The 21474-nt window shown below is 43.7% G+C and overlaps 1 protein-coding gene across 1 annotated transcript; it reads right to left on the reverse strand.

Moving 5' to 3' along the window:
* Positions 1 to 1850: 1850 nt before the first annotated feature.
* Positions 1851 to 5939, reverse strand: LOC116224090. The gene is made up of 2 exons (XM_031582830.2): positions 2053 to 5939; positions 1851 to 1978 (listed from the first exon to the last, which is right to left on the reverse strand). Exons 1-2 carry the CDS (start codon positions 5665 to 5667, stop codon positions 1955 to 1957), a joined length of 3639 nt encoding a protein of 1212 aa, XP_031438690.2. The 5' UTR covers positions 5668 to 5939; the 3' UTR covers positions 1851 to 1954.
* Between the last annotated feature and the right edge of the window lie 15535 nt (positions 5940 to 21474).

Consider the following 21474-nt stretch of genomic DNA (forward strand, 5'->3'; position numbering starts at 1 on the left):
GCTGCTGGGTATGAGAGAGAAGGGCCAAGTCATCTGCAAAGTCCAGGTCATCGAGCTGCGCCCACATTGTCCACTGTATGCCATTTTTTCTTTCTGCTGTGGATTGCTTTGTTACCCAATCTATTACTAGCAGGAACAAGAATGGCGATAGTAAGCACCCCTGCCTCACTCCTGTTTGTACACAGAAAGCACCGGTAGGTTGTCCCTCGTGGATCACTCTGCAGGTCATTCCCTCATAGGTGTTTCTGATAATGTTAGTTAATTTCTCTGGCACTCCGTAGTGCCTGAGAAGCTTCCAGAGGGTCTCCCTGTCCACACTATCGAAAGCCTTCTCGTAGTCGATGAAGTTTATTAATAGCGGTTGTAGCAGCAATTTCTAATTGCCTACCACGGGTGGCTGAGATGGATTTGGTTCTGACGCGTGTAGGAAAGATGAGAAGTAGAGGTGAGTCCAGTTGGTCCCTTTGACCGTTTATTGTAGAATGGTGGATAACAAGTTGTTGGAAATAAAATAAAAGATATTAAACTAAAGAGTCTTTCGTAAGGCACATGGTTCCTTTGCAAACGTCCTGGCACACGGTCAAAAAACTGTTGCCTTCCTCAGCCACGCCCAGATGCTCTGGCTGCTGGATTTTAAGGCCTTTCCCCCTTGGGCTCCACCTTCAGCCTCTCAGGTAAAGTTCAGGTGTCCTCTAGATGGGGTAAAAACACCTACGGCCATAGTGTCACTCATCCATTCTTACACACACACACACACACACTTGCACATACTAATAAAGAGAGATAACATAAGAATCAACATAAAGGTTAATTTGGCTCCTACATACCGGCCCCTAATTGTGTTTGTAGAGGCAAAGACAATTATTTACATTACAAAGGAGCCATTTCTATTCGCAGTTTAGGTATTTTCAATCATTAGGCAATCTTATAATGATCTCAAAATATAAACTCAAAGTGAATAAATTCACTTATCTTGAACTCTTTCGGCGTTCATGGTTTTACCTTACAGTCATCACCCTCGAGCAGTAAGCAGATTTTGGACACTGGCCTCTCCAGTACACTCGTCTTAGTTTGTAGCTTCACCACACGGACATGGCCTCTGGCATCAGGCTTGGCCTCTAAGACTCTTCCCAGTAGCCAGGAACTGCGAAGAGCGTTGCTATCTGCTATTAGTACAATGTCGCCTGGGACGAAGTTTCTTCTGGTTCTTGACCACTTTTGTCTTTCCTGGAGGAGAGGGAGGTATTCTAGCAGCCATCTCTTCCAGAATAGCTCGGCTATATACTGGACCTGTCTCCAGCGTCTTCTGTGGTAAAGGTCAGAACTTGAAAAGACTCCAGGGGGCAGAAGTGGGTTAGTTCTGTACAGAAGTATGTGATTTGGAGTTAGGGCTTCTAAATCTTGTGGGTCATCAGATACTTTTGTTATAGGCCGGCTGTTGAGAATTGCCTCAACTTCACAGAAAACAGTGGTTAGGCCTTCATCATCTAAAGTTTCCTGCTTCAATACTGAACATAGGACATGCCTTACCATTCGGATGAGGCGTTCCCAGAACCCACTATGGTGAGAGGCAGTGGGGGGATTGAAGCTCCACTGAACTCCCTCCTTCCTTAGAGTTTGTTGGATCTTTCTGTGTTCGATGGCTTGAAGTGCTTCTCTCAGCTCTCTTTCTGCACCTACAAGGTTAGTGCCATGATCGGATCTCATGTGTTGTGCTGGGCCTCTTCGACACAAAAAACGTCTGATGGCATTGATGCACGAGTCTGTGGTTAAAGAACAGGCCACCTCCAGATGTACTGCTCGGCTGGTCATGCAGGTAAAGATGACGCCATACCTTTTCAGCATGCTCCTGCCCCTTCTCACCTCAAAAGGGCCGAAGTAGTCAAGACCAACGTTCGTGAATGGTGGCAAGTCTGTGACAAGTCTTTCACCTGGCAGATCAGCCATCTTTTGTTCACCAGGTTTTCCTCTGTTCTTTCTGCAAGTCACACAGTGAGAGAGAACCTTCCGTGCAGCAGTGTTTGCATTTACAATCCAGTATGTTTTTCGTACCTGGGATAGCATATGGTTCCTTCCTCCATGTCCAGTTTGAGCATGGATGTAGCGCAGGATCAGAGTGGACACGTGGTGGTCTTTGGCCAGAATGGCAGGGTGTTTCCTTTCCTCTGGCATTGCTGATCTCCTCAGACGCCCACCCACTCTGAGAATGCCACCATCCAGCATCGGATCCAGTCTGTAGATGCTGCTGCCTTTTCTCACACAGGATGCTCCCTCTTGCAGCATGCTGATTTCCTGTGGGAAACTTTGTCTCTGCACATAGGTAAGTATTGCATTTTCTGCTCCTTTTAGATCTTCAACTGTTATTGATTCTTTCATGCTAATCTTGACAGACCTTGTGTTTATTCTGGTTGCCCTTTGATACTTACAGTCGTCCTTTGAGTCCTTTCTTTTCTGCACCAAGTGCCTCAATGCATCCTTCACCTTCATTATCCATGCAACAGCTACTCTCAACTTCAGCCAATCTGAAAAGTAATTGAGTAACTTGTCTGTGGGCCTTTCCTCACATGTCTGCATGATGGAATTAACTGTTACAGATTTTCTGACCTCTTGGTCATCCGTACAAAGCTGACTCCTGTCTATTGGTTCATTTGGCCAATCCTCTTCTGATGACCAGAGGAACTCTGGTCCACAGATCAATCTTTGATTTCTCATGAAGCTCTCTGCACTCACACGGTTGTTAGGCATTGTCACCTTATCAGCTTTAAAAGGTAAGTTAATGCAGTAGTGACCCTCTATCACTTTAACAGATGCATTGGCAATGTTCAAGAACTTCTTGTCATCTACTGACATTTCACTTTTTTCATCATAGACTCTCTCATTGAAATCAGTGTTGTATTGACTCACCAGAAGTTCTTGCAGGTTAACCAGGGAGATCCTATTAGCAGTCACTGTGGCCTTGTCCACACCTTTACTGCATCCTCCCAATGGACCATTGACTACCCATCCTAGTAGGGTTCTTACAGCATAGGGCCCATCTTCTTGTGAGTTGATCACCTGCCAGGGTTCCATCAAATTTGCTGCATTCATGCCAATGAGTAAATCAATGCCAGAGTCTATTTGGAGTAATTGGACTTCACTGATATAAGGCCATTTCCTTAAATCCGCCTGTGTTGGGATGTCGTCCTTTGTCACCGGCATAGACCTTTGAGTGAAGACTTCAGGTAAAGGAAGGAAGTTGTTGCCTTCGAGTTCGCTCACTTCTAGACCTGACACCAACGTGCTCTTGACAGGCCGTTCTTGTGACATTGTTTTTAGCAAAACAGTTGTTGGTTTCCCCTCCAGGCTCAATTTCTGCGCCAGCCTCTCCGTGCAGAATGTTGCTGAACTGCCCGGATCGAGAAAAGCATACGTTTGAATGATCCTGTTGCCTTTCACAGACTTCACTTGAACAGGTAAGATTGAAAGTGCACATTTAGAGTTCCCGGCCCCATTATGCCGACAAACATTGGACTTCACCTCTTTGATGTTCTCTGGTGGCTCTGCTGACTTTATGGTCTCACCTTTGACCTGAAAGTTGATGTGAAGCACACTGGGATGCATTCGGTTGCAGATGTTGCATGACAGACGCCCTGCATGGCAGTCTTTGCTTCTGTGTCCTGTACGCAAGCATCCAAAACAGAGTGCCTTTTCCTGTAAAAGATTCAACTTTTCCCTGTGTGTTTTCTTCTTGAAGTCAGAGCAGTGCTCTAGACTGTGAGCACCATCACAGCAGAGGCATGGGGATTTGACATCACTGTCCATATTTGAGGTCACTGGAGTAGTTACTGCTGCCACATTAGCTGCATAACTAACCTTGGGCCTAAACATGGGCTTGCTTACCTCGGGCCTTTTACTCCTACTTGCAACTGACTCTTGGATATCTCCAAATACTGGGTTGGAACATATCTTTGCCTGTTTCTCAATGAACTGTACAAGATCTGCAAATGTAATCTTGCTGTTGCCATCCAGTTTCTCCTGAGCTTTAGTCCTCCACTTATCCCTAAACTTGAAGGGTAATTTCATGACTAAGGCTTTCAAGGTAGAGGCAACATTCAGTTCCTCCATGTAATCCAGCTTTGTCATGGCATTACAGCATCCTTTCAGAAACAAAGCATACTCATTCAAGGCCTTTGGGTCTTCAGGCTTCAGGATAGGCCAACTAAGAGCTTTCTCAATGTAAGCGGTGGAAATGTTATACTCATTGCCGAAATGTTCATGCAATAAGCGTTTGGCTCTGAGATAACCCTGATCTCCATCCATATGCTGACAGCTTTTTACTAGATCCCTAGCTTGGCCCTTTGTATATTGTTCAAGGTAAAACAATCTGTCTTGTCCATTGTCTGTTTTACTCTCAATGTTATGTTCAAAGGAGTTCATAAATGACCTAAACTCTAAGATATCTCCATCAAAGACAGTAACCCTTTTAGGTGGCAATGTAGATAATTGCTGCTGTCTAAGAAGCATAGACGTGATTTCGTTTTGTCTATTCAAGATCGCAATTAGATTACTGGGAGCTACATTGTCCTGTAACGACCTGACCTGCTCTTGTTCAGGCAGCATAGGACCTGCCTGGGAGATTACAAGATCATCAACCAGCGGTCTGTATTCTGTACTGAGCTCAACTTTGTCAGAGTGATCAATGGCTTTCTCCTTAATAGGTTTCAAAACAGCATTACCTCGAGTTGCACGATCTGCCTGCAGATTCAATGCAGACTGTGACCTTTGAGCTGGACCTACGACCTCTGGGGTTTCCTGGAGTAACCAATGTCCTATATGGTCACCCAGTTCACCTTGTCTGCTGCTTGCTTGAAACAAAGGTACGTGTTTCGCTCTATCCTTTGGTCGAACAATCCTTTCTTCAAGCATGTTGGTTGTGAGAGCCACTTGTTGCAGTGTGTCCATGTTAGCGAGTTCCAGGTTCCTTTCCTCGAAGTACGCGTTCATGCCATCAGCTGGGGTAGAAGCCACTTGCTCCTCAGCACCAGCATACACTGCAAGCTTGGCATTTGTAGCAGACAATTCAGCCTCAAAATTCAAAGTCTCCATTTGCCTTCTAATTTCTTCTCTTTCCTTGGATAAAAGTTGTTCTTTTTCTTCTAAAGCATGCCTTTCTTTCATAGTAGCAGCCTTGGCTAAAAGTGCTGCCCTCTCAGCCTGTGCTACCAGACGAGCTGAAGATGAACTTGATCTTGAACTTTTAGATCCCCTATTAACTGAAGAGATGCTGTCCTTGGGACTAATTTCATCTTCCTTCTCTGTTGGAGGTGCAACTACAGGACAAGATTTAATCCATTTATCAGCCCCTGTCCTAAACTCCTCAATAACAATCCTCTTCGGTTCATACCACTGTCCTGTGTCTGTAACACATTCATCCTTTGACAGAAGCTCTTGATATTGTTTGTGCAATTCATCAAACTCCTCCAACACCTCTGTATATTTCTGTAGGTTCTCCTTTACTTGCTCCAGGTTTGCTGGATCAGACATGAGTTCCCTCATCTTATTCATTTTGCGAGTCAAAGCAGCCAATTTATTCTTTCTAACTTGTTTTGCTTCTTTCTTCTTATTTTCTAACTCAAACATTTCTTTTTGCTTTTCAGAGTCAACAGAAGTAACCGCATGGTCCGCCATATTGGAAACTGAACCTCTTTTCTCAACTTGACAAACTTAAAAGTCCTTTTTCTTCAAAAATATAACTCAATAATCCACAAAAGTGATTCTTCTTAAAACAATAAACAAGATTCCTTTCAAAGTTTTTTCGTAAACATACCGATTGCTGCGGATTCACTTGGATTCAACCTTCCACTCCAGAGTGGCACATGCCCTTGAATTCACACTCCCTTTGTTCCAGTATCCAATGCTGCTTTCTTCAAAGTACATCCATCCAAGGTAGTTTTTTGACTAAATGTAGCAGCAATTTTAATTGCCTACCACGGGTGGCTGAGATGGATTTGGTTCTGACGCGTGTAGGAAAGATGAGAAGTAGAGGTGAGTCCAGTTGGTCCCTTTGACCGTTTATTGTAGAATGGTGGATAACAAGTTGTTGGAAATAAAATAAAAGATATTAAACTAAAGAGTCTTTCGTAAGGCACATGGTTCCTTTGCAAACGTCCTGGCACACGGTAAAAAAACTGTTGCCTTCCTCAGCCACGCCCAGATGCTCTGGCTGCTGGATTTTAAGGCCTTTCCCCCTTGGGCTCCACCTTCAGCCTCTCAGGTAAAGTTCAGGTGTCCTCTAGATGGGGTAAAAACACCTACGGCCATAGTGTCACTCATCCATTCTTACACACACACACACACACTTGCACATACTAATAAAGAGAGATAACATAAGAATCAACATAAAGGTTAATTTGGCTCCTACAGCGGTGAATTCCACTCTAGTGACTGTTCCAGGATGATGCGCAGCGTAGCAATCTGGTCTATACACGATCTGTCTTTGCGGAAGCCAGCTTGCTGGTCTCTAAGCTGGGGGTCAATCACATCCTTCATCTTGTCCAGTAAGATCCTGTAGAAGACCTTTCCTGGGATGGAGAGTAGCATGATCCCCCTATAGTTTCCACAGTTGCTCAGGTCCCCTTTCTTTGGCATCTTAACAAGATAGCCCTCCTTCCATTCGCATGGGATGTTTTCCTCTTCCCACATCTTCTTGAAGAGAGGGTGGAGCATCTCTCCCATGGTCTCTGCGTCCGTCTTCAGTGCCTCAGCTGGAATGATATCTGGTCCTGTGGCCTTGCCGTTTCTAAGCTTTTTAATTGCTTTCCTGATCTCCTCCCTTCTTGGTGCACTGAGGTCTATTGGCAGGTCCCTGTCTGCTTGTTGGATGTGTGGTGGGTCTTGTGGGGCTGGTCTGTTAAGTAGTTCCTCGAAATGTTCCATCCATCTTTTCTTCCTCCCCAATTATTGGCTTTCCCTCTTTGTCCTTTACCGGTCTTTGAGGTTTACTGGTCTTTCCTGCCAGCTTTTTGGTGGTGTCATACAGGTCTTTCAGATTCCCATGTCTAGCTGCTTCTTCTGCTTCTAATGCAAGGGCCTCTATGTAGTTCCTCTTGTCTGTCTTCAAGCTTTTTTTCACGTTCTTATTTGCTTCCCTGTACTCTGTTTGTGCCTTCACTTTCTCTGCTCTTGTAGAGCTGCCTTCTTTTCTTTCCTCTCCTTCACCTTCTTTATTGACTCTGCTGATATCCAAGCCTTGTGGTTATCTTTCTGTGGTCCCAGTGGTCCTGTGGTTCTGTGGTCCCCTTTACTACCTTCCACATCCTATCTATGTTTCTTTCCTCACCTTCTTCATCTAGCTCTTGCAGGGCATGGAACTTGTTCTTTAGTTCGATCTTGAATTTCTCTGCTGCTGCTGGATCTCTTAATAGTGCTGTGTTGAATTTCTTTCTCTGGTTCTTCTCACCTGTCCAGTTTCTCCTCAACTTCAATTGGACTTGGCAACGAGAAGATGGTGGTCTGATGCTACGTCAGCTCCTCTTCTGGCTCGTACATCTAGGAGGGACCTCCTAAACTTCTTTGTGACACATACATGGTCTATTTGGTTCTCAGTGGAGAGGTCTGGTGATACCCATGTGGCTTTGTGTACTCGCCTGTGGGGGAAGACACTTCCTCCGATGACAAGGTTGTTATTTGCACATAGTTCTGCGAATCTCTCTCCATTTTCGTTCATCTCTCCTAGACCATGCTGCCCCATTATCCTCTCATAGCCTCTGTTGTTACTTCCAATTTTTGCATTGATGTCTCCCATTAAGATGGTAATGTCTCTTCTTGAGTATCTCTGGATTATGGTCTGTATTCTGCTATAGAATTCATCCTTGCTCTCTTCGTCACTATCGTTGGTTGGGGCATAGCACTGAATGATGTTCATGTTTATTCTTTCCTTCTTTGTTTTGAATGTTGCTGCTATTGCTCTCGAGCCATGTGCCTCCCATCCCATGAGTGCTCTCTGAGCAGCCTTGGACAGCATCAAAGCGACTCCCTGGGTGTGGTGTGCGTTGTCCTCCTCATGGCCTGAGTACAGCAGCAGCTCTCCTGTGACAAGCCTCTTCTGTCCAGAACCCGTCCATCTTGATTCACTAATTCCGAGTATGGCAAGGTTGTACTTCTTCATCTCGGCGGCAACTTGTGCAGTCTTTCCAGCTTCGAACATGGTCCTTACGTTCCATGTACCGATGGTGGTTGTAACACCGGTTGAAAGGATGATTTTCGGCAGAGTGGCTTCCAGGTACTTCTGGCTTTCACCACCCTGCGTCATAAATCCTTCTGACGAAGGTCCATCTTCTCTCCGGGGCGGGATATCTTGGTTTACTCTTGTTTGCGTATCTGTAACAGGTATTGTTTTATGGGGTGGGGTTGTTAGCCCCACGCCCAACCCCCAACCTGGAGGACCAGGTGTTGCCTTTAGTCGGACCTCTACCCTAAAACCTGCCCGGCTTGGTAAGACCTGCCAGGGGTATAACCCCCGCCGGTATAGCCTCCAGGGTCATGGAAGTACACAAGCCTCCCCACCACGGCAAGGTAACAACACAGAGGGAAGAGGTTGCGCCATACTCCCGGCTTAAGAATAGGCCTGGCAGGGACGGTCAGCTTGATCAAAGGTTTTATTTTCCATAATTATTATTTATCCTAGGCATGTTTACAGACGAATGGAGTGGGACAAAGATTTGTATCTGATGTCATTTTGAAGGGGACCCCTCAAGGAACGTAGTAGTATACGATTTACACATGAGAAACAAGTGTAGCTGCCATGGCAACTGTGCAACAGTACTGGATGCAGGCCTTCCTTGTGCCAGACTGACATGGACCCTAGTTAGTAGATAGTGAGCCCTATTTTCAGAAAATGATTCTAAGCAATTGTAAAAAAAAAATATGCAACAGGCCACATATCCTGATAACGGTCAGCTTGATAAAATGTCTCAAACCCACTCTATTGCAATCATTCATATCTAAATTAGCTTTTATCTACAGCACATGGTGTGTTGTTATTGGGGTTGAACTGGGCAGCCTCAGGTTTATAGGTGTTGTGGCAAGGCAGGGCTTTACAGGATAGGAGGAGAGGCAGCTCTGCTTTCACATCCTGGGGATTTCTTTCAAACTGTTAAACTGTTTAAGCAATGTCTATGAAGTTATACAATAAAATGAATCATGATCACATTGCACAGCTTTTTAGCATTGCAAGTGGCACTCAATATAATCAACCTCTTAAAATCTTGGCATTGTTTTGGTCAATTGGCATTTGAAGAATTGAATATCAAAATTCCAAGGCCTATTTCTCAGTCTTACCATAGGATGGTGGCAGGTTGCAGAAGTCATGTTACAGATAACCCCTCAAAATATAAAGAATTACCACTTACAAACCTTACCTGCTATCTAAAATGTCTGAAAGATGTTGATAATCTTCCCAAAATGTAGGTTCTCCATTTTCTTTTTTTTTAAGATCTACATTACTTGGATGCAAGTGGGAAATGGAATTGTACGGGTCAGGTTTTACATAGCAATGTGTGCCGACAAAGGTGTGTCATCATCTGAAGAAATGATTTACATTCATTAATCAAAAGTTATTCAAGTTGGAATAGAGCAATGACAAATGCTTGTGAACCTTTTTCATTATTTTCCATAATTATTATTTTCCATGTGCATAACTTCCTGAGAAGCAACCCATAGTCTTGTGTCCACTGTAGTTGACACTTTTTAACCCTAACTATTAAGGAAATAAAAAAAAGAAAAATTGGATGACACTTATTTTTCTGGGTTCCCAGTAGGATATTGCGCAAAATTGAGGATTACAGACAAATGGAGTGGGACAAAGACTTGTATCTGATGTCATTTTGAAGGGGATCACTCAAGGAACGTAGTAGTATAAGATTTACACATGAGGAACGAGTGAAGCTGCCATGGCAACTGTGCAACAGTACTGGGTGCATGCCTTCCTTGTGCCAGACTGGCATGGACCCTAGTTAGTAGATAGTGAAAGCGATTGTAAAAAATCGTGCCAACATCTGAAGAAATTATTTATATTATGTAATCAAAATCAGAAAATATTCTAAGCAACTGTAAAAAATCTGCAACGGGTCAAATATCCCAATGACGGTCAGCTTGATCAAAGGTCTCAAACCCACTCTAATAGTACTGCAATTCTTCATATCTAAATTAGCTTTTATCTACAGCACATGGTGTGTTGTTATTGGGGTTGAACTGGGCAGCCTCAGGTTTATAGGTGTTGTGGCATGGCAGGGCTTTACAGGATAGGAGGAGAGGCAGCTCTGCTTTCACATCCTAGGGAGATAATCAGCCTTTCTTTCAAACTGTTAAACTGTTTAAGCAATGTCTATGAAGTTATGCAAAAAAATGATCTTGTTCACATTGCACAGCTTTTTATTGTTGCAAGTAGCAATCAATATAATCAACCTCTTAAAATCTTGGGATTGTTTTGGTCAATTGAGATTTGAAGAATTGCATACCCAAATTCCAAGGCTTATTTCTCAGTCTTACCATATGATGGTGGCAGGTTGTAGAAGTCATGTTACAGGAACCCCTCAAAATATAAAGAATTACCACTTTCAAGCCTTACATGCTATCTAAAATGTCAAAAAGATGTTGATAACCTTCCCAAAATGTAGGTGCTCCTTCATTTTTTTTTTTTTTTTTAGATATACATTACTTTGATGCAAGTGGGAAATGTAATTGTACGGGTCAGGTTTTACATAGCAATGTGTGCCCACAAGGGTGTGTCATCATCTGAAGAAAAGAAGAAAATGATTCTAACCAAAACTGCAACGGGCCACATATCCCAATGACAGTCATCTTGATCAAAGGTCTCAAACCCACTCTATTGCAATCCTTCATATCTAAATTAGCTATTATCTACAGCATGTGGTGTGTTTTTACTGGGGTTGAACTGGGCAGCCTCAGGTTTATGGGTGGAAAAGAAGAAAATGATTCTAACCAAAACTGCAACGGGCCACATATCCCAATGACAGTCATCTTGATCAAAGGTCTCAAACCCACTCTATTGCAATCCTTCATATCTAAATTAGCTATTATCTACAGCATGTGGTGTGTTTTTACTGGGGTTGAACTGGGCAGCCTCAGGTTTATGGGTGGATGGCATGGCAGGGATTTACAGGCAAGGAGGAGAGGCGGCTCTGCTTTCACATCCTGGGAGATAATCAGCCTTTCTTTCAAACTGTTAAACTGTTTAAGCAATGTCTATGAAGTTATGCAAAAAAATTGCCAACTGAGCATAACAAAGCAATTACATAGTAATTACAGGAATGTATTACTGATAAAAGTATGCAAAGTAGTAATGACGTTGTAATTACAATACCAAAGTAGAATACAGGTGAATACAGTGTGAGTATAAATTTAACCTTTGCACAGGTTTATTGTCCCTTTTCTAATGCGTAAATACACCAGCCAGAACATTACTATCTAAACAGTAAATACATGACAAGCCAAAAGCTAATTATAGTTCTGCTGTGTATTTCATACACTGCTGACCAGACCACTGACAGCAATGTTATTCTCGATAGTAAAATGTGTTATTAGACATGTGCAGAGAGATACGCCATATCTTTGCTACAGAGTAACAACAGCATTTAACATTACAGAGAGTTTAACAGAACAGATACTGTGCTCATCTTTATTAATATTCACTTATGTACTTTGATACACTGTCACTCTGCCCACCCCAAGTTTGTTTTCCTGAGTAAGTGGTGTATCACAGTTACTTGATGAAATATCTATCTGGACGATACCTTTTATTTTAAATCTATGTGAGCAAGGCTGTTAAAGATATAAACATATTGTGTCAGACATGAGTTATCCCACATTCTATTGACCCAAGCTATAGCTCTTTGTTTCTGACCATGTAAGTTTTAGTAAAAAAGACATTGTTTAAAAGCATTAAGTGTGAGGTAAAGGTATTTTACATTTCACTTGAATCACATTGTGGTAACTCTAGAATTGTTTCCCTGAGATGATTCACGTCAGCAATGAAAAATAAATACTGTAACAAAATGCACATTTTCATTTTTGGACATGAAAATCATCTGTTTTTTATTGGATTTACTTGCTTGCTGTATCACAGTAATTTTCATAGAACATTTATTGTTTAGTGCTGTCTAGTGATAGCGGTCATAGAACAATTCTTATCACAACCGCAAGGTTCTTAAAATCTGAGAGCATTCATCTTATTTAAACACAGACATGCTGTGAGACCCTTTGAGGGATTCAATGAGGAAAGAGATTGCCTTTGTTTCTCCTTAACGGACCACTTAGTAAAAAACGCAGGTGAAGTTCATGTTATTTTGCAGCACGTTTTATGAACCGTTAGGCTTAAACTTGCCCTAAATAAAACACACCTAAAAAGCAGGGGAAAGTCATGAAAAAGTGTGGAAAACCACAGAAATTAAATAACAGGAAAAATAACATGTAAAATGCCAATTTCTACATTATACTTGGAAAATTAAGCATTAGGTCATCCGTTACATCTGAGTCTTTACGAATATCATGTACTTCATTCACAGTCAACCAGTTTCAGAATATAGGCTACTTTTCCTTTTTTTTTTTTTTTTACTTTTAAAGTAGAATGGGGCTTTTATCAAACATATTATCCTTCGAGCAGGAGAGTGCAATTACCACAGTTAAAGATGTCAAACCCAGGAGGCAACGCTCGAGCTCGCCATGATGGTCATCAGCCCCATTACCTAGATGACTACTTGGTTGAACTTCCAAGGCGACAACTGCCTCAGACACACACACTCCAAGACCAATCTGTTATTGGAGACCCAGCGCCATCTGCTGGACAGACAGACCTCCTCCCAGAGGCATTCCTCTCAGCCCTGAAGGAGATGAAGGATGACAACCTACAGATCAGGAGAGAGATGCAGCAGATGTTCCACGCCCTCTCACCCCGTGCATCGGCTGCACCAACAGCTCCATCCACCAGCTTCGTTGCTCCACCATTAGGACGACTCAACGTCGCAGACAGTGGGGTATCCTATGCCAGGCTTCCAGTCCCAGACTTCACATCCACGCCGCTGCCAATCAGGCAGCCTTTAATCCAGCCAGTGGATGACCTGTGAGGTGTGCCGAGGCCTGAGTCACATCCTTCTCCACTGGCTGTCCAACCAGATTGCGACACGTTCCCGCCACCACCTCCGCCATTGTCATACCACGACATGGTCGGTGCAGCAGCGCAGAGATCGCCGTCACAGCTTGAGGCTGAGCTGACAGACCATATGGCGAGTATGCACATACGGACAAAGCATAGCCTGTCTGCTCACGCACCACCATTTCAGGTGCCAACGCCGGAGTACATGGTGCCATATACTCCTCCTCGTACCTCGTCTGTTCACCCTTGTGACCCATCATCATGAGGCAGGGTGCCTACGATGGGCCACCTACTCCTCCCCGTCGAGAGAGCACCTACCGTAAACCGAAGCCTCACATTCTGTGCTTCTCACAGATGAAAACCCCCGCCAGTTTGCCGCCTGACGCTGGCACTGGAGAACATCCTGCCTGCGGATGCGACTGAGCGGTTCAAGTATCAGATCCTGGTCGACCACCTGAAGCTGGAAGATGCTCTGCTGATAGCAGACTCCTACAGAAACAGCCGGTACCCATACAGCATGACCATGGCCTCCCTCATGTAAGATAAATTCAGTTTAGGTATGAATTTATTAACATTTTATTTCTATTAACAATGTATGCCCATTTAACCAGCAAACTGAAGGCAGTTGGAAAAACAGGTTTCAGACAGAGGGGCCTAAGATAACATTCAAAGAACTGCTTTCAAGTAGGATGACCAGTGACATAAATTCCAAGGTCAGAGGGCAGCCTGGGCAGGAGACAGATGAGATAGGGAAACTATCTGTAAGAAGGGAGTTGGAGACTCACAGAAACTTAATTGTCAGGCCAGAAATTACGACTGAAACATGCAAGTCACAGAGAGGCGTATACGTGTGGGGCCCAGAAAGTACCATCAGTGAAGATGGGACTTATAAACCAATTGTGATCACATGTAACATTCAGAACGCGTTCTCCAGCCGTGGGTGACAGAGCTATTGTGAGCTCTGCATCTCCGGCTGAATCTTGTCCCATCCTAAAACCAGTAAACTAAACTGTATCAAACCAAGTGCTACGTGTGGCGGTCCGATGTCTCTGATTTCTCTGTAAACCAGCACGCAGTTCATTTATCTTAACACTCACAGAGCTGTATGGCCAGCCACACAGGAAGTCCTGGCTGAGCCTCCAGTCAAGAGTGGTGACAGCAGGTGGTTCTGCGTGTTCGCACTAAAGATGAGGGCCCTTGTGGGGGATGTTGGACCAGCTGGGGAAGGAAGGGAGAACAGAGCTGGAGTGTGGGTCGCATGTGTCACGTCTGTTGTCGAAGCTGCCACATGACCTGTGCACCCAGTTCAAGCGCTTCATCGACCCCATGCGGACACCAATCCCCACATTGCTGGACTTTGCTGAGTGGCTGGAGAAGGAAGTCCGCAGGATGAGGTGCCATTCATTCACTCCAGAGCACCGCTGGATGAGCCCAGTGACGTGTTCCACCACCGGCCTGATTGGGTGTCACTCCCCTGTTAAGGCAGTTGAACCAATCAAGACAGCACGACAACACGGCACCCACCACGGAAGACAGAAATACTGCCTGCCTGCCATTCTGTGACAGCATCCAGCACTATTTCAACCAGTGCACAGCATTCAAACAGCTGTCAAAGGATCAGAAGGTGAGCTGGATCAAAACAGGGAAACGGTGCTGGAGGTGTGGACAAGATCATCAAGCAGCGCAGTGCTACCTGAAGGCCAGATGCCACAAATGCAATCAGCTCTGCAGGTGTGAGGCCCTGGAGGAAGACACCTTGAACCCTATAGTGCTGGACCCTCATCACCCCATCACCAAGCTCATCAACCAGGAAGGTGACAGTCGGCTCATGCATACAGGTCCGGAGAGGGTGTTTGCTGAGCTACGGCAACGGTTCTGGATCTTGAGGGGGGAGAGGCCGTCAGGAAGCACCAGCACGTTTATCCTGAATGTCGGACACGGTGCAGCAGCCCAGTCATCCCTAGAATGGCTGACCTTCCACCCTTCAGATTGCAGTTTTCCCGGCGGCATTCTATTTCCACAGGTGTGGTTGCTTCGAACCATATCTCATCAGCATACGGACAGCGCAGATCCAGGTCAGGACCGGACATACACGCGGCCCGTTGCCATCAGACTCCCATCACTCCCACAGAATACGACTGGCTAACGTCAGGGCAACAACTTTGCTTCACAAAGTTGGGGGCGGCTGTTCAGAAGGCTGCCGCTAAAGTATCAGTTTTCTTTGCAAAATGTAGCAAAGTAAAAGTAAACAGAAATATAAGTAGTAAAGTAAAGTACAGATATCCAATAAAACGACTTAAGTACATTAACAAAGTATTTCTACTTCGTTACTATACAACACTGCTTTCTACACCAAAACAAAATCGAAGAAACCTTCCAATCTGGCTTTAGAGCCCACCACAGCACTGAAACAGCCTTAGTCAAAGTCCTGAATGACCTACTAATTGCATCCGATCATGGGTGCACCTCAATACATTCTCTAAGACCTTAGTGCCGCTTTCGACACTATAGATCATCATATCCTATTACAGAGACTTTAACATCATGTTGGTATCAAAGGCTGTGCCCTATCTTGGTTTAGGTCTTACCTCTCTGATCGCCATCAATTTGTTCATGTCCATGACAAGTCATCCAATCACACCAGAGTAAGCTACGGTGTTCCCCAAGGCTCTGTCCTTGGACCACTGCTCTTCTCCCTTTACATGCTACCCTTAGGTGCTGTCATAAGGAAACATGGCATTAACTTCCATTGCTATGCTGATGACACCCAACTCTACCTATCCATGAAACCCGATGAAATTGTACATTTACCCAAGATAGAAACCTGCCTGCAAGATGTAAAATCTTGGATGGCTAACAACTTCCTGCTCCTCAACTCTGATAAAACTGAGGTTATGCTTGTATGCCCCGATCAATTGAGAATGACACTATCTAGCCATCTACCCACACTCGATGGCATCCCAACATCCAATACTAGCATCAAATACCTTGGTGTAACTATCAACCAAGACCTCCTACTTGACTCACACATAAAACAGATCTCAAAGACATATTTTTTTAATTTACGCAATATTGCCAAAATTAGAAAAGTCCTATCCAAGATGCAGAAAAACTAATCCACGCATTTATTACATCACAACTAGATTACTGCAATGCTCTCCTGTCCGGATGCAGCAACAACTCAATAAAGAGCCTCCAACATATACAGAACGCTGCTGCCCGAACACAAAAATAACAAAAATATGAACACATCTCACCTGTACTTTCCTCTCTGCATTGGCTCCCTGTCAAAAGTAGAATTGATTTCAAAGTACTCCTGCTAACATACAAAGCCCTAAACGACCTGGCTCCAAACTACCTTAAGGAATTAGTTGTCCCCTATTGCCCTCCAAGGCAGCTCCGTTCCCAGAGTGCAGGCCGTAATTCCAAGAATATCAAAAACCACAATAGGAGGCAGAGCCTTTAGCTACCGAGCCCCCCTCCCCTGGAACAATCTCCCTGCCTCCATCCGAGATGCAGACACCCTACCTATATTCAAATTGAGACTAAAGACATTCCTCTTTAGTGCATCCTGAAAGAATCTTCTGTCCGTCTTTGGTCCAAGATTAGGTTTTGCAGATAGTCAGGAACTTGGGAAAGTGTCCAGCGTAAAAATAGTTTTATTCCAGTGCCACAGAACAATCATTTCACGGTACACAAGAGAATTCTTTCAAAGTAATTGCAGAGAGTCACCTCTTTTATAATGTACAATTAACATGTTAACAATGGCATGAGGTATGGGAGGGGAAGGGTGTGTCTGGGGGTCAAAATAGGAGGTATAAGTTTGAGGGGGTATGACTGTTAATTAACCTGGTTAGAATTCTGACCCTAATTTAATCACATTGAATAAATGCTAAGTGTGTCTGTCTCTGACATATCCCACACATGGCTCAGTACAAAAGGCTTAAGGCCAGGAAGCAAGCTTGATGACCCTAGCAGGCTTCAAACAAAAGGCAGGAATCAGACCAAATGGCTCTGATTCCAAGACACCTAGAGATCAAGGGACAGACATGGTGGCTCCGTATGTTGGTAAACTAAATAATGTGATAAAGCTTCAATATCTTGAATTCAATGAAATCTAACAACCCTAAAGCCAAAAGTAATTGCATAAAAAAAAAACTTCACATGCTGGGCCAGCCTGCCAGCAAGCATAACTAGACATATCTGAACACATACAAAAAAAAAAAAACTATAAAACTGGGCTACAGTATGTTGTACATTTACATTACATTTAGTCATTTAGCAGACGCTTTTGTCCAAAGCGACGTACAAGGGAGAGAATAGTCAAGCTACGAGCAATAGAACCTGGTGTAACAATAAATACTACTTTAGATAAGAAATATAACAAAAAGAGAAAAAAGAAGTGCAGAAATGTAACTGCTGTAATTGCAAGTTACGCACTAGTCGAAGTGCCAGTTAGGACGGGAAGTGCTCTCTGAAGAGTTGGGTCTTCAAAAGCTTCTTAAAGGTAGAGAGGGACGCCCCTGCTCTGGTAGTGCTAGGTAGTTCATTCCACCAACGTGGAACTACAAATGAGAATAGTCTGGACTGCCGTACTTGCACAGACGGCAGTGCCAAACGACGCTCACTAGAAGAGCGCAGCATCCTGGGTGTAACATTTACCCTTACAAGAGCATTTAGGTAGGTGGGAGCAGAACCATCAAGCACTCAAGTTGTACCGTGAAGGAGTGTGACAGATCCCGGGTACAGCATACGGCCGGGTTGCAACTGTCACCAGCCAATTGGGCACTGTTATGCTAGGGTGACCAGACGTCCTCTTTTACCCGGACATGTCCTCTTTTCGAGACCTAAAAAACGCGTCCAGCAGGGATTCCAAAAGCGTCCGGGATTTTGCCTCCTCGGATATTTGTGTTTCTCTGGGTCTTTCACAAACTAGTTTTTACGCCCTTACAAGTTTTGGAAAGGGTATCTCCCTTACGTTCCACCTTTTTGCACCAGCTCTGACTGTAGAGAGAACTGTCATTGGTCGACAGCCTTCCCAGTGTTGCCAGATATGATAATTATCCTCCAAATACGAGCATTTTGAGCCTTTGATACGATACGCCATTTCCAGTCTGGCAACACTGAGCACTTTGCCGCCTCCACAAGTTGCATCGTTTACAATAGTAAATGACATCTGCTACAGACAGCGTATGTTGTACCGTGAAGGAGTGCGACAGATCCCGGGTACACTATACGACGCATGTTGCGACTGTCACCAGCCAATTGGGCACTGTTGTGCACCCTGCCACCTTATGACTAAAATCTCCACATTTACCAAATCGAACTAAATGCTAAATAATATTCCCATACACCTAGCCAGGCAGCCTCTCTCTCTCTCTCTCTCTCTCTCTCTCTCTCTCTCTCTCTCTACTCTATTTACTACCTAAAAGTATCTCCTTATCTGTTTCCAAAATGTATGTCTACTAACAAAAAGGTTCTCTCTCCCTTATAGCATGTTCCAATTGCTGATGGATGTGGAAACATTGCTCCTCACCCCCACTACTCCTCATCTACGCATATGGACAGCCAAACTCTACCCACTCACTCTGTTTTTTTCTTTCTCTCCTAGTCTAGACTATCTTCGCTATGGGACGCTGCTGTAGTCTCTCCACCTGATCTACCTGTAGAAACCCTCGGCCAACTGCACCCACCGCCACCGCACTGCCGTACACTTACTCTACCCCATACCCTATGCTAGCATTTATATACAATATATATTATTGCCACCACCGACATGTTTCCTACTCTCCTTACCCCTGTAACAGTAACCCTATGAGCACAGTGTATACCCACTAAACCTCACTAAAAGTCTTGTATGTATCATGTATATACCACCGGATGTCTGTATATATATTATGTACATCTACCAAATGCATGCTGTGTAGAACACTTGTTGTTTCCCTTACCCTTCTGCCACACAACCCTCCCCCATCCCCCCCTTCCTATCTCCACCCGGCCGACCTCAAGCAGATGGGTCCCCCCTTATGTGCCGTGGTTCTGCTTAAGGTTCCTTCCTGACTAACAGTGCGTTTTTCCTTGCCCCTGCTGCCATTGTGCTTGGCTCTGGGGCTCTGTAAAGCGCAGTGCCTTTTTTGCTGGTAATTGTATTCTAGGAAGCTGGAAAATGAGCTAGTCAGTGGTAAAAAGGCCTAGTTTTTTACAGTTATTTCCCTAGGTAACTTACAGGTATCTGTAGTAACGTTAGTCTATTCTAGATGACTAGGTTAGTCAGGTAAAATTAACTGCTCTGTTATGGCTCTTTTAGGCCTACGTGTTAAGCATAACATGGCATAACTATGTTTTCTAGATATCTGTCTAACAGCTGTTGCCATTCCCACGAGACGAACATTTGAATGATGTCAAAGTAAAAGTCAAATACTATACTGTGTTCGTTTCTATAACAACAATACAAGCAATATACATTTGCTGACCTAAATGAGAACAGCCTATTTTGCTAAATTTTTGTAGTCCTGGTAATCTTTTGTTTGGCATGTTGGTAAGGTTATTTGGAGGACCATTTCTCAATGGTTTTGTTCTTTAATGAATGTTTGTTTATTAATTACTTATTTTTCTAAATTATAATTACAGAGAGGGAAATTCGCAACTTTTGATCGCAACTTTCACTTGCCCCCGCAATTTCATCACATAAAACACCTAAAAAACACTGCAACTTTCATGCGGGGAGGGTTACCCCACTGAGATGGTTAGATCCAATTGGAGCTTATTGGTCCAATCTAGCCCAATGGGCATCATTATTTAAGCATGCCTCATTCCTTTGGAAGGGGTGGTAGAGAAGGAGTACTTGCTTGATGTGAGGTGAAGTACATGCTATTGAAATACTGTTGGAATACTTTTGGAATACTGTTGCATTGCTGGTTAAACTAGTAAGATAGTTTTCAAGTACTGTTTAAGTACTGATTTATGTTTGTTTGTTTTTGTATATATGTTTGGTGTTGGAGCCAAATAAAAACCTATATATACTTTTGTACACAAACTGACATCTCGTGCCCTGTGGTTTGGTCCTCTCCACCGCTATCTCTAGTCGCCACATCCCAATAACGTGGGGTGACCGAGCGGTCCCTCACATTTGAAACGGCCCTGAATACAGTTATATGGGGACTGAAGTAGGAATCTAAACTTCATAGGGTATATAGCCTGGATCAGTGGTCTCCCTCTCCTTTGGTGAATGTTTACATTAAAAAGACTGGTCAAATTGATTAAGCAGTGAAAAGCATTATCATGCCGTGTAAGAATAATCTTCTCCACACATGCATGTTTAGCTGTTGTAACTTAATCACTTTATTTTGTTTCATTATCTCCTCTGTTCTCTTTCTGTCCTCAATGATTCAGAATCCATTTATTGTCACAGAAAATTGAGTGAGACCTCCATCTACTGGACACAAAAAAAAAATATATATTTGGGCCGTGCTTTAGACTACGCTAAACACTGACACTGAAATGAAGGCCTTCTTTGATTGTTTCTTCCATCCATGGTACTCAGACTGACTTCAGTCCTGTTTTTTTTGTATTATTATTTAATGTTTATCATTTACCCAACTTATGCAAGTGATACAGTTGATGATTGATTATATAACCTAGCCTGGATGCCAGACGAACTTAGCCACGCCCACAAATTATTTGGTCGGGAAGTTCGGTCTGGTGTCGCTCCGTTGGGGAGAAATTATCTCCTCACAAAAATCTGTGAGGAGATAGATAGACCAATCAAATTGTCAGGGCGGGCTTTATACGATGATGGACAGATGATCAACCCTAACGTAATCAACCACGTCACCAAAGAGCTTTTGGGGTGAATTCGTTTTCAACAAACAGGGCTGCCGTTGGAGAGCTGAAATGTGGAAATTCGAGTCTGTTTTAGAAGACATTGACAGCACATTCATTTTGAAAGAGGAACAGAGAAACGCGATCAAGGCATTTGTCGATCGAAAAGATGTTTTTGCCGTCCTTCCTACGGGATCCGGTAAAAGTTTAATGTATCAGCTGGCCCCATGGTCTACGTTATGGTCATACTACGTTGCTCTGATTGGTTCTAGATATATCCAATTGAGCGAAGAGGCATTTTTTTTCCTGGTTCGGTTGAAACACGCCCCTTAATCACAGTCCAACGGAGCGGTATCAGACTCATATTCTGACTAGAATTATGAGTATGACATCGTCAGGCTATATATAACCCCTACCATATGATGCTATAACCCCTACTATATGATGCTATAACCCCTACTATATGATGATATAACCCCTACTATATGATGATATAACCCCTA

Source organism: Clupea harengus, chromosome 2 (genome assembly GCF_900700415.2).
Source record: "Clupea harengus chromosome 2, Ch_v2.0.2, whole genome shotgun sequence".
Lineage (NCBI taxonomy): Eukaryota > Metazoa > Chordata > Actinopteri > Clupeiformes > Clupeidae > Clupea > Clupea harengus.

What these genes read in the sequence shown, in the direction of transcription:
- LOC116224090 (XM_031582830.2), bottom strand. Translation starts at nt 5,667, where the DNA reads ATGGCGGACCATGCGGTTACTTCTGTTGACTCTGAAAAGCAAAAAGAA. An exon ending in GGAACCATATGCTATCCCAG is followed by an intron (nt 1,979 to 2,052) that starts GTACGAAAAACA and finishes TGTGACTTGCAG; the next exon opens with AAAGAACAGAGGAAAACCTG.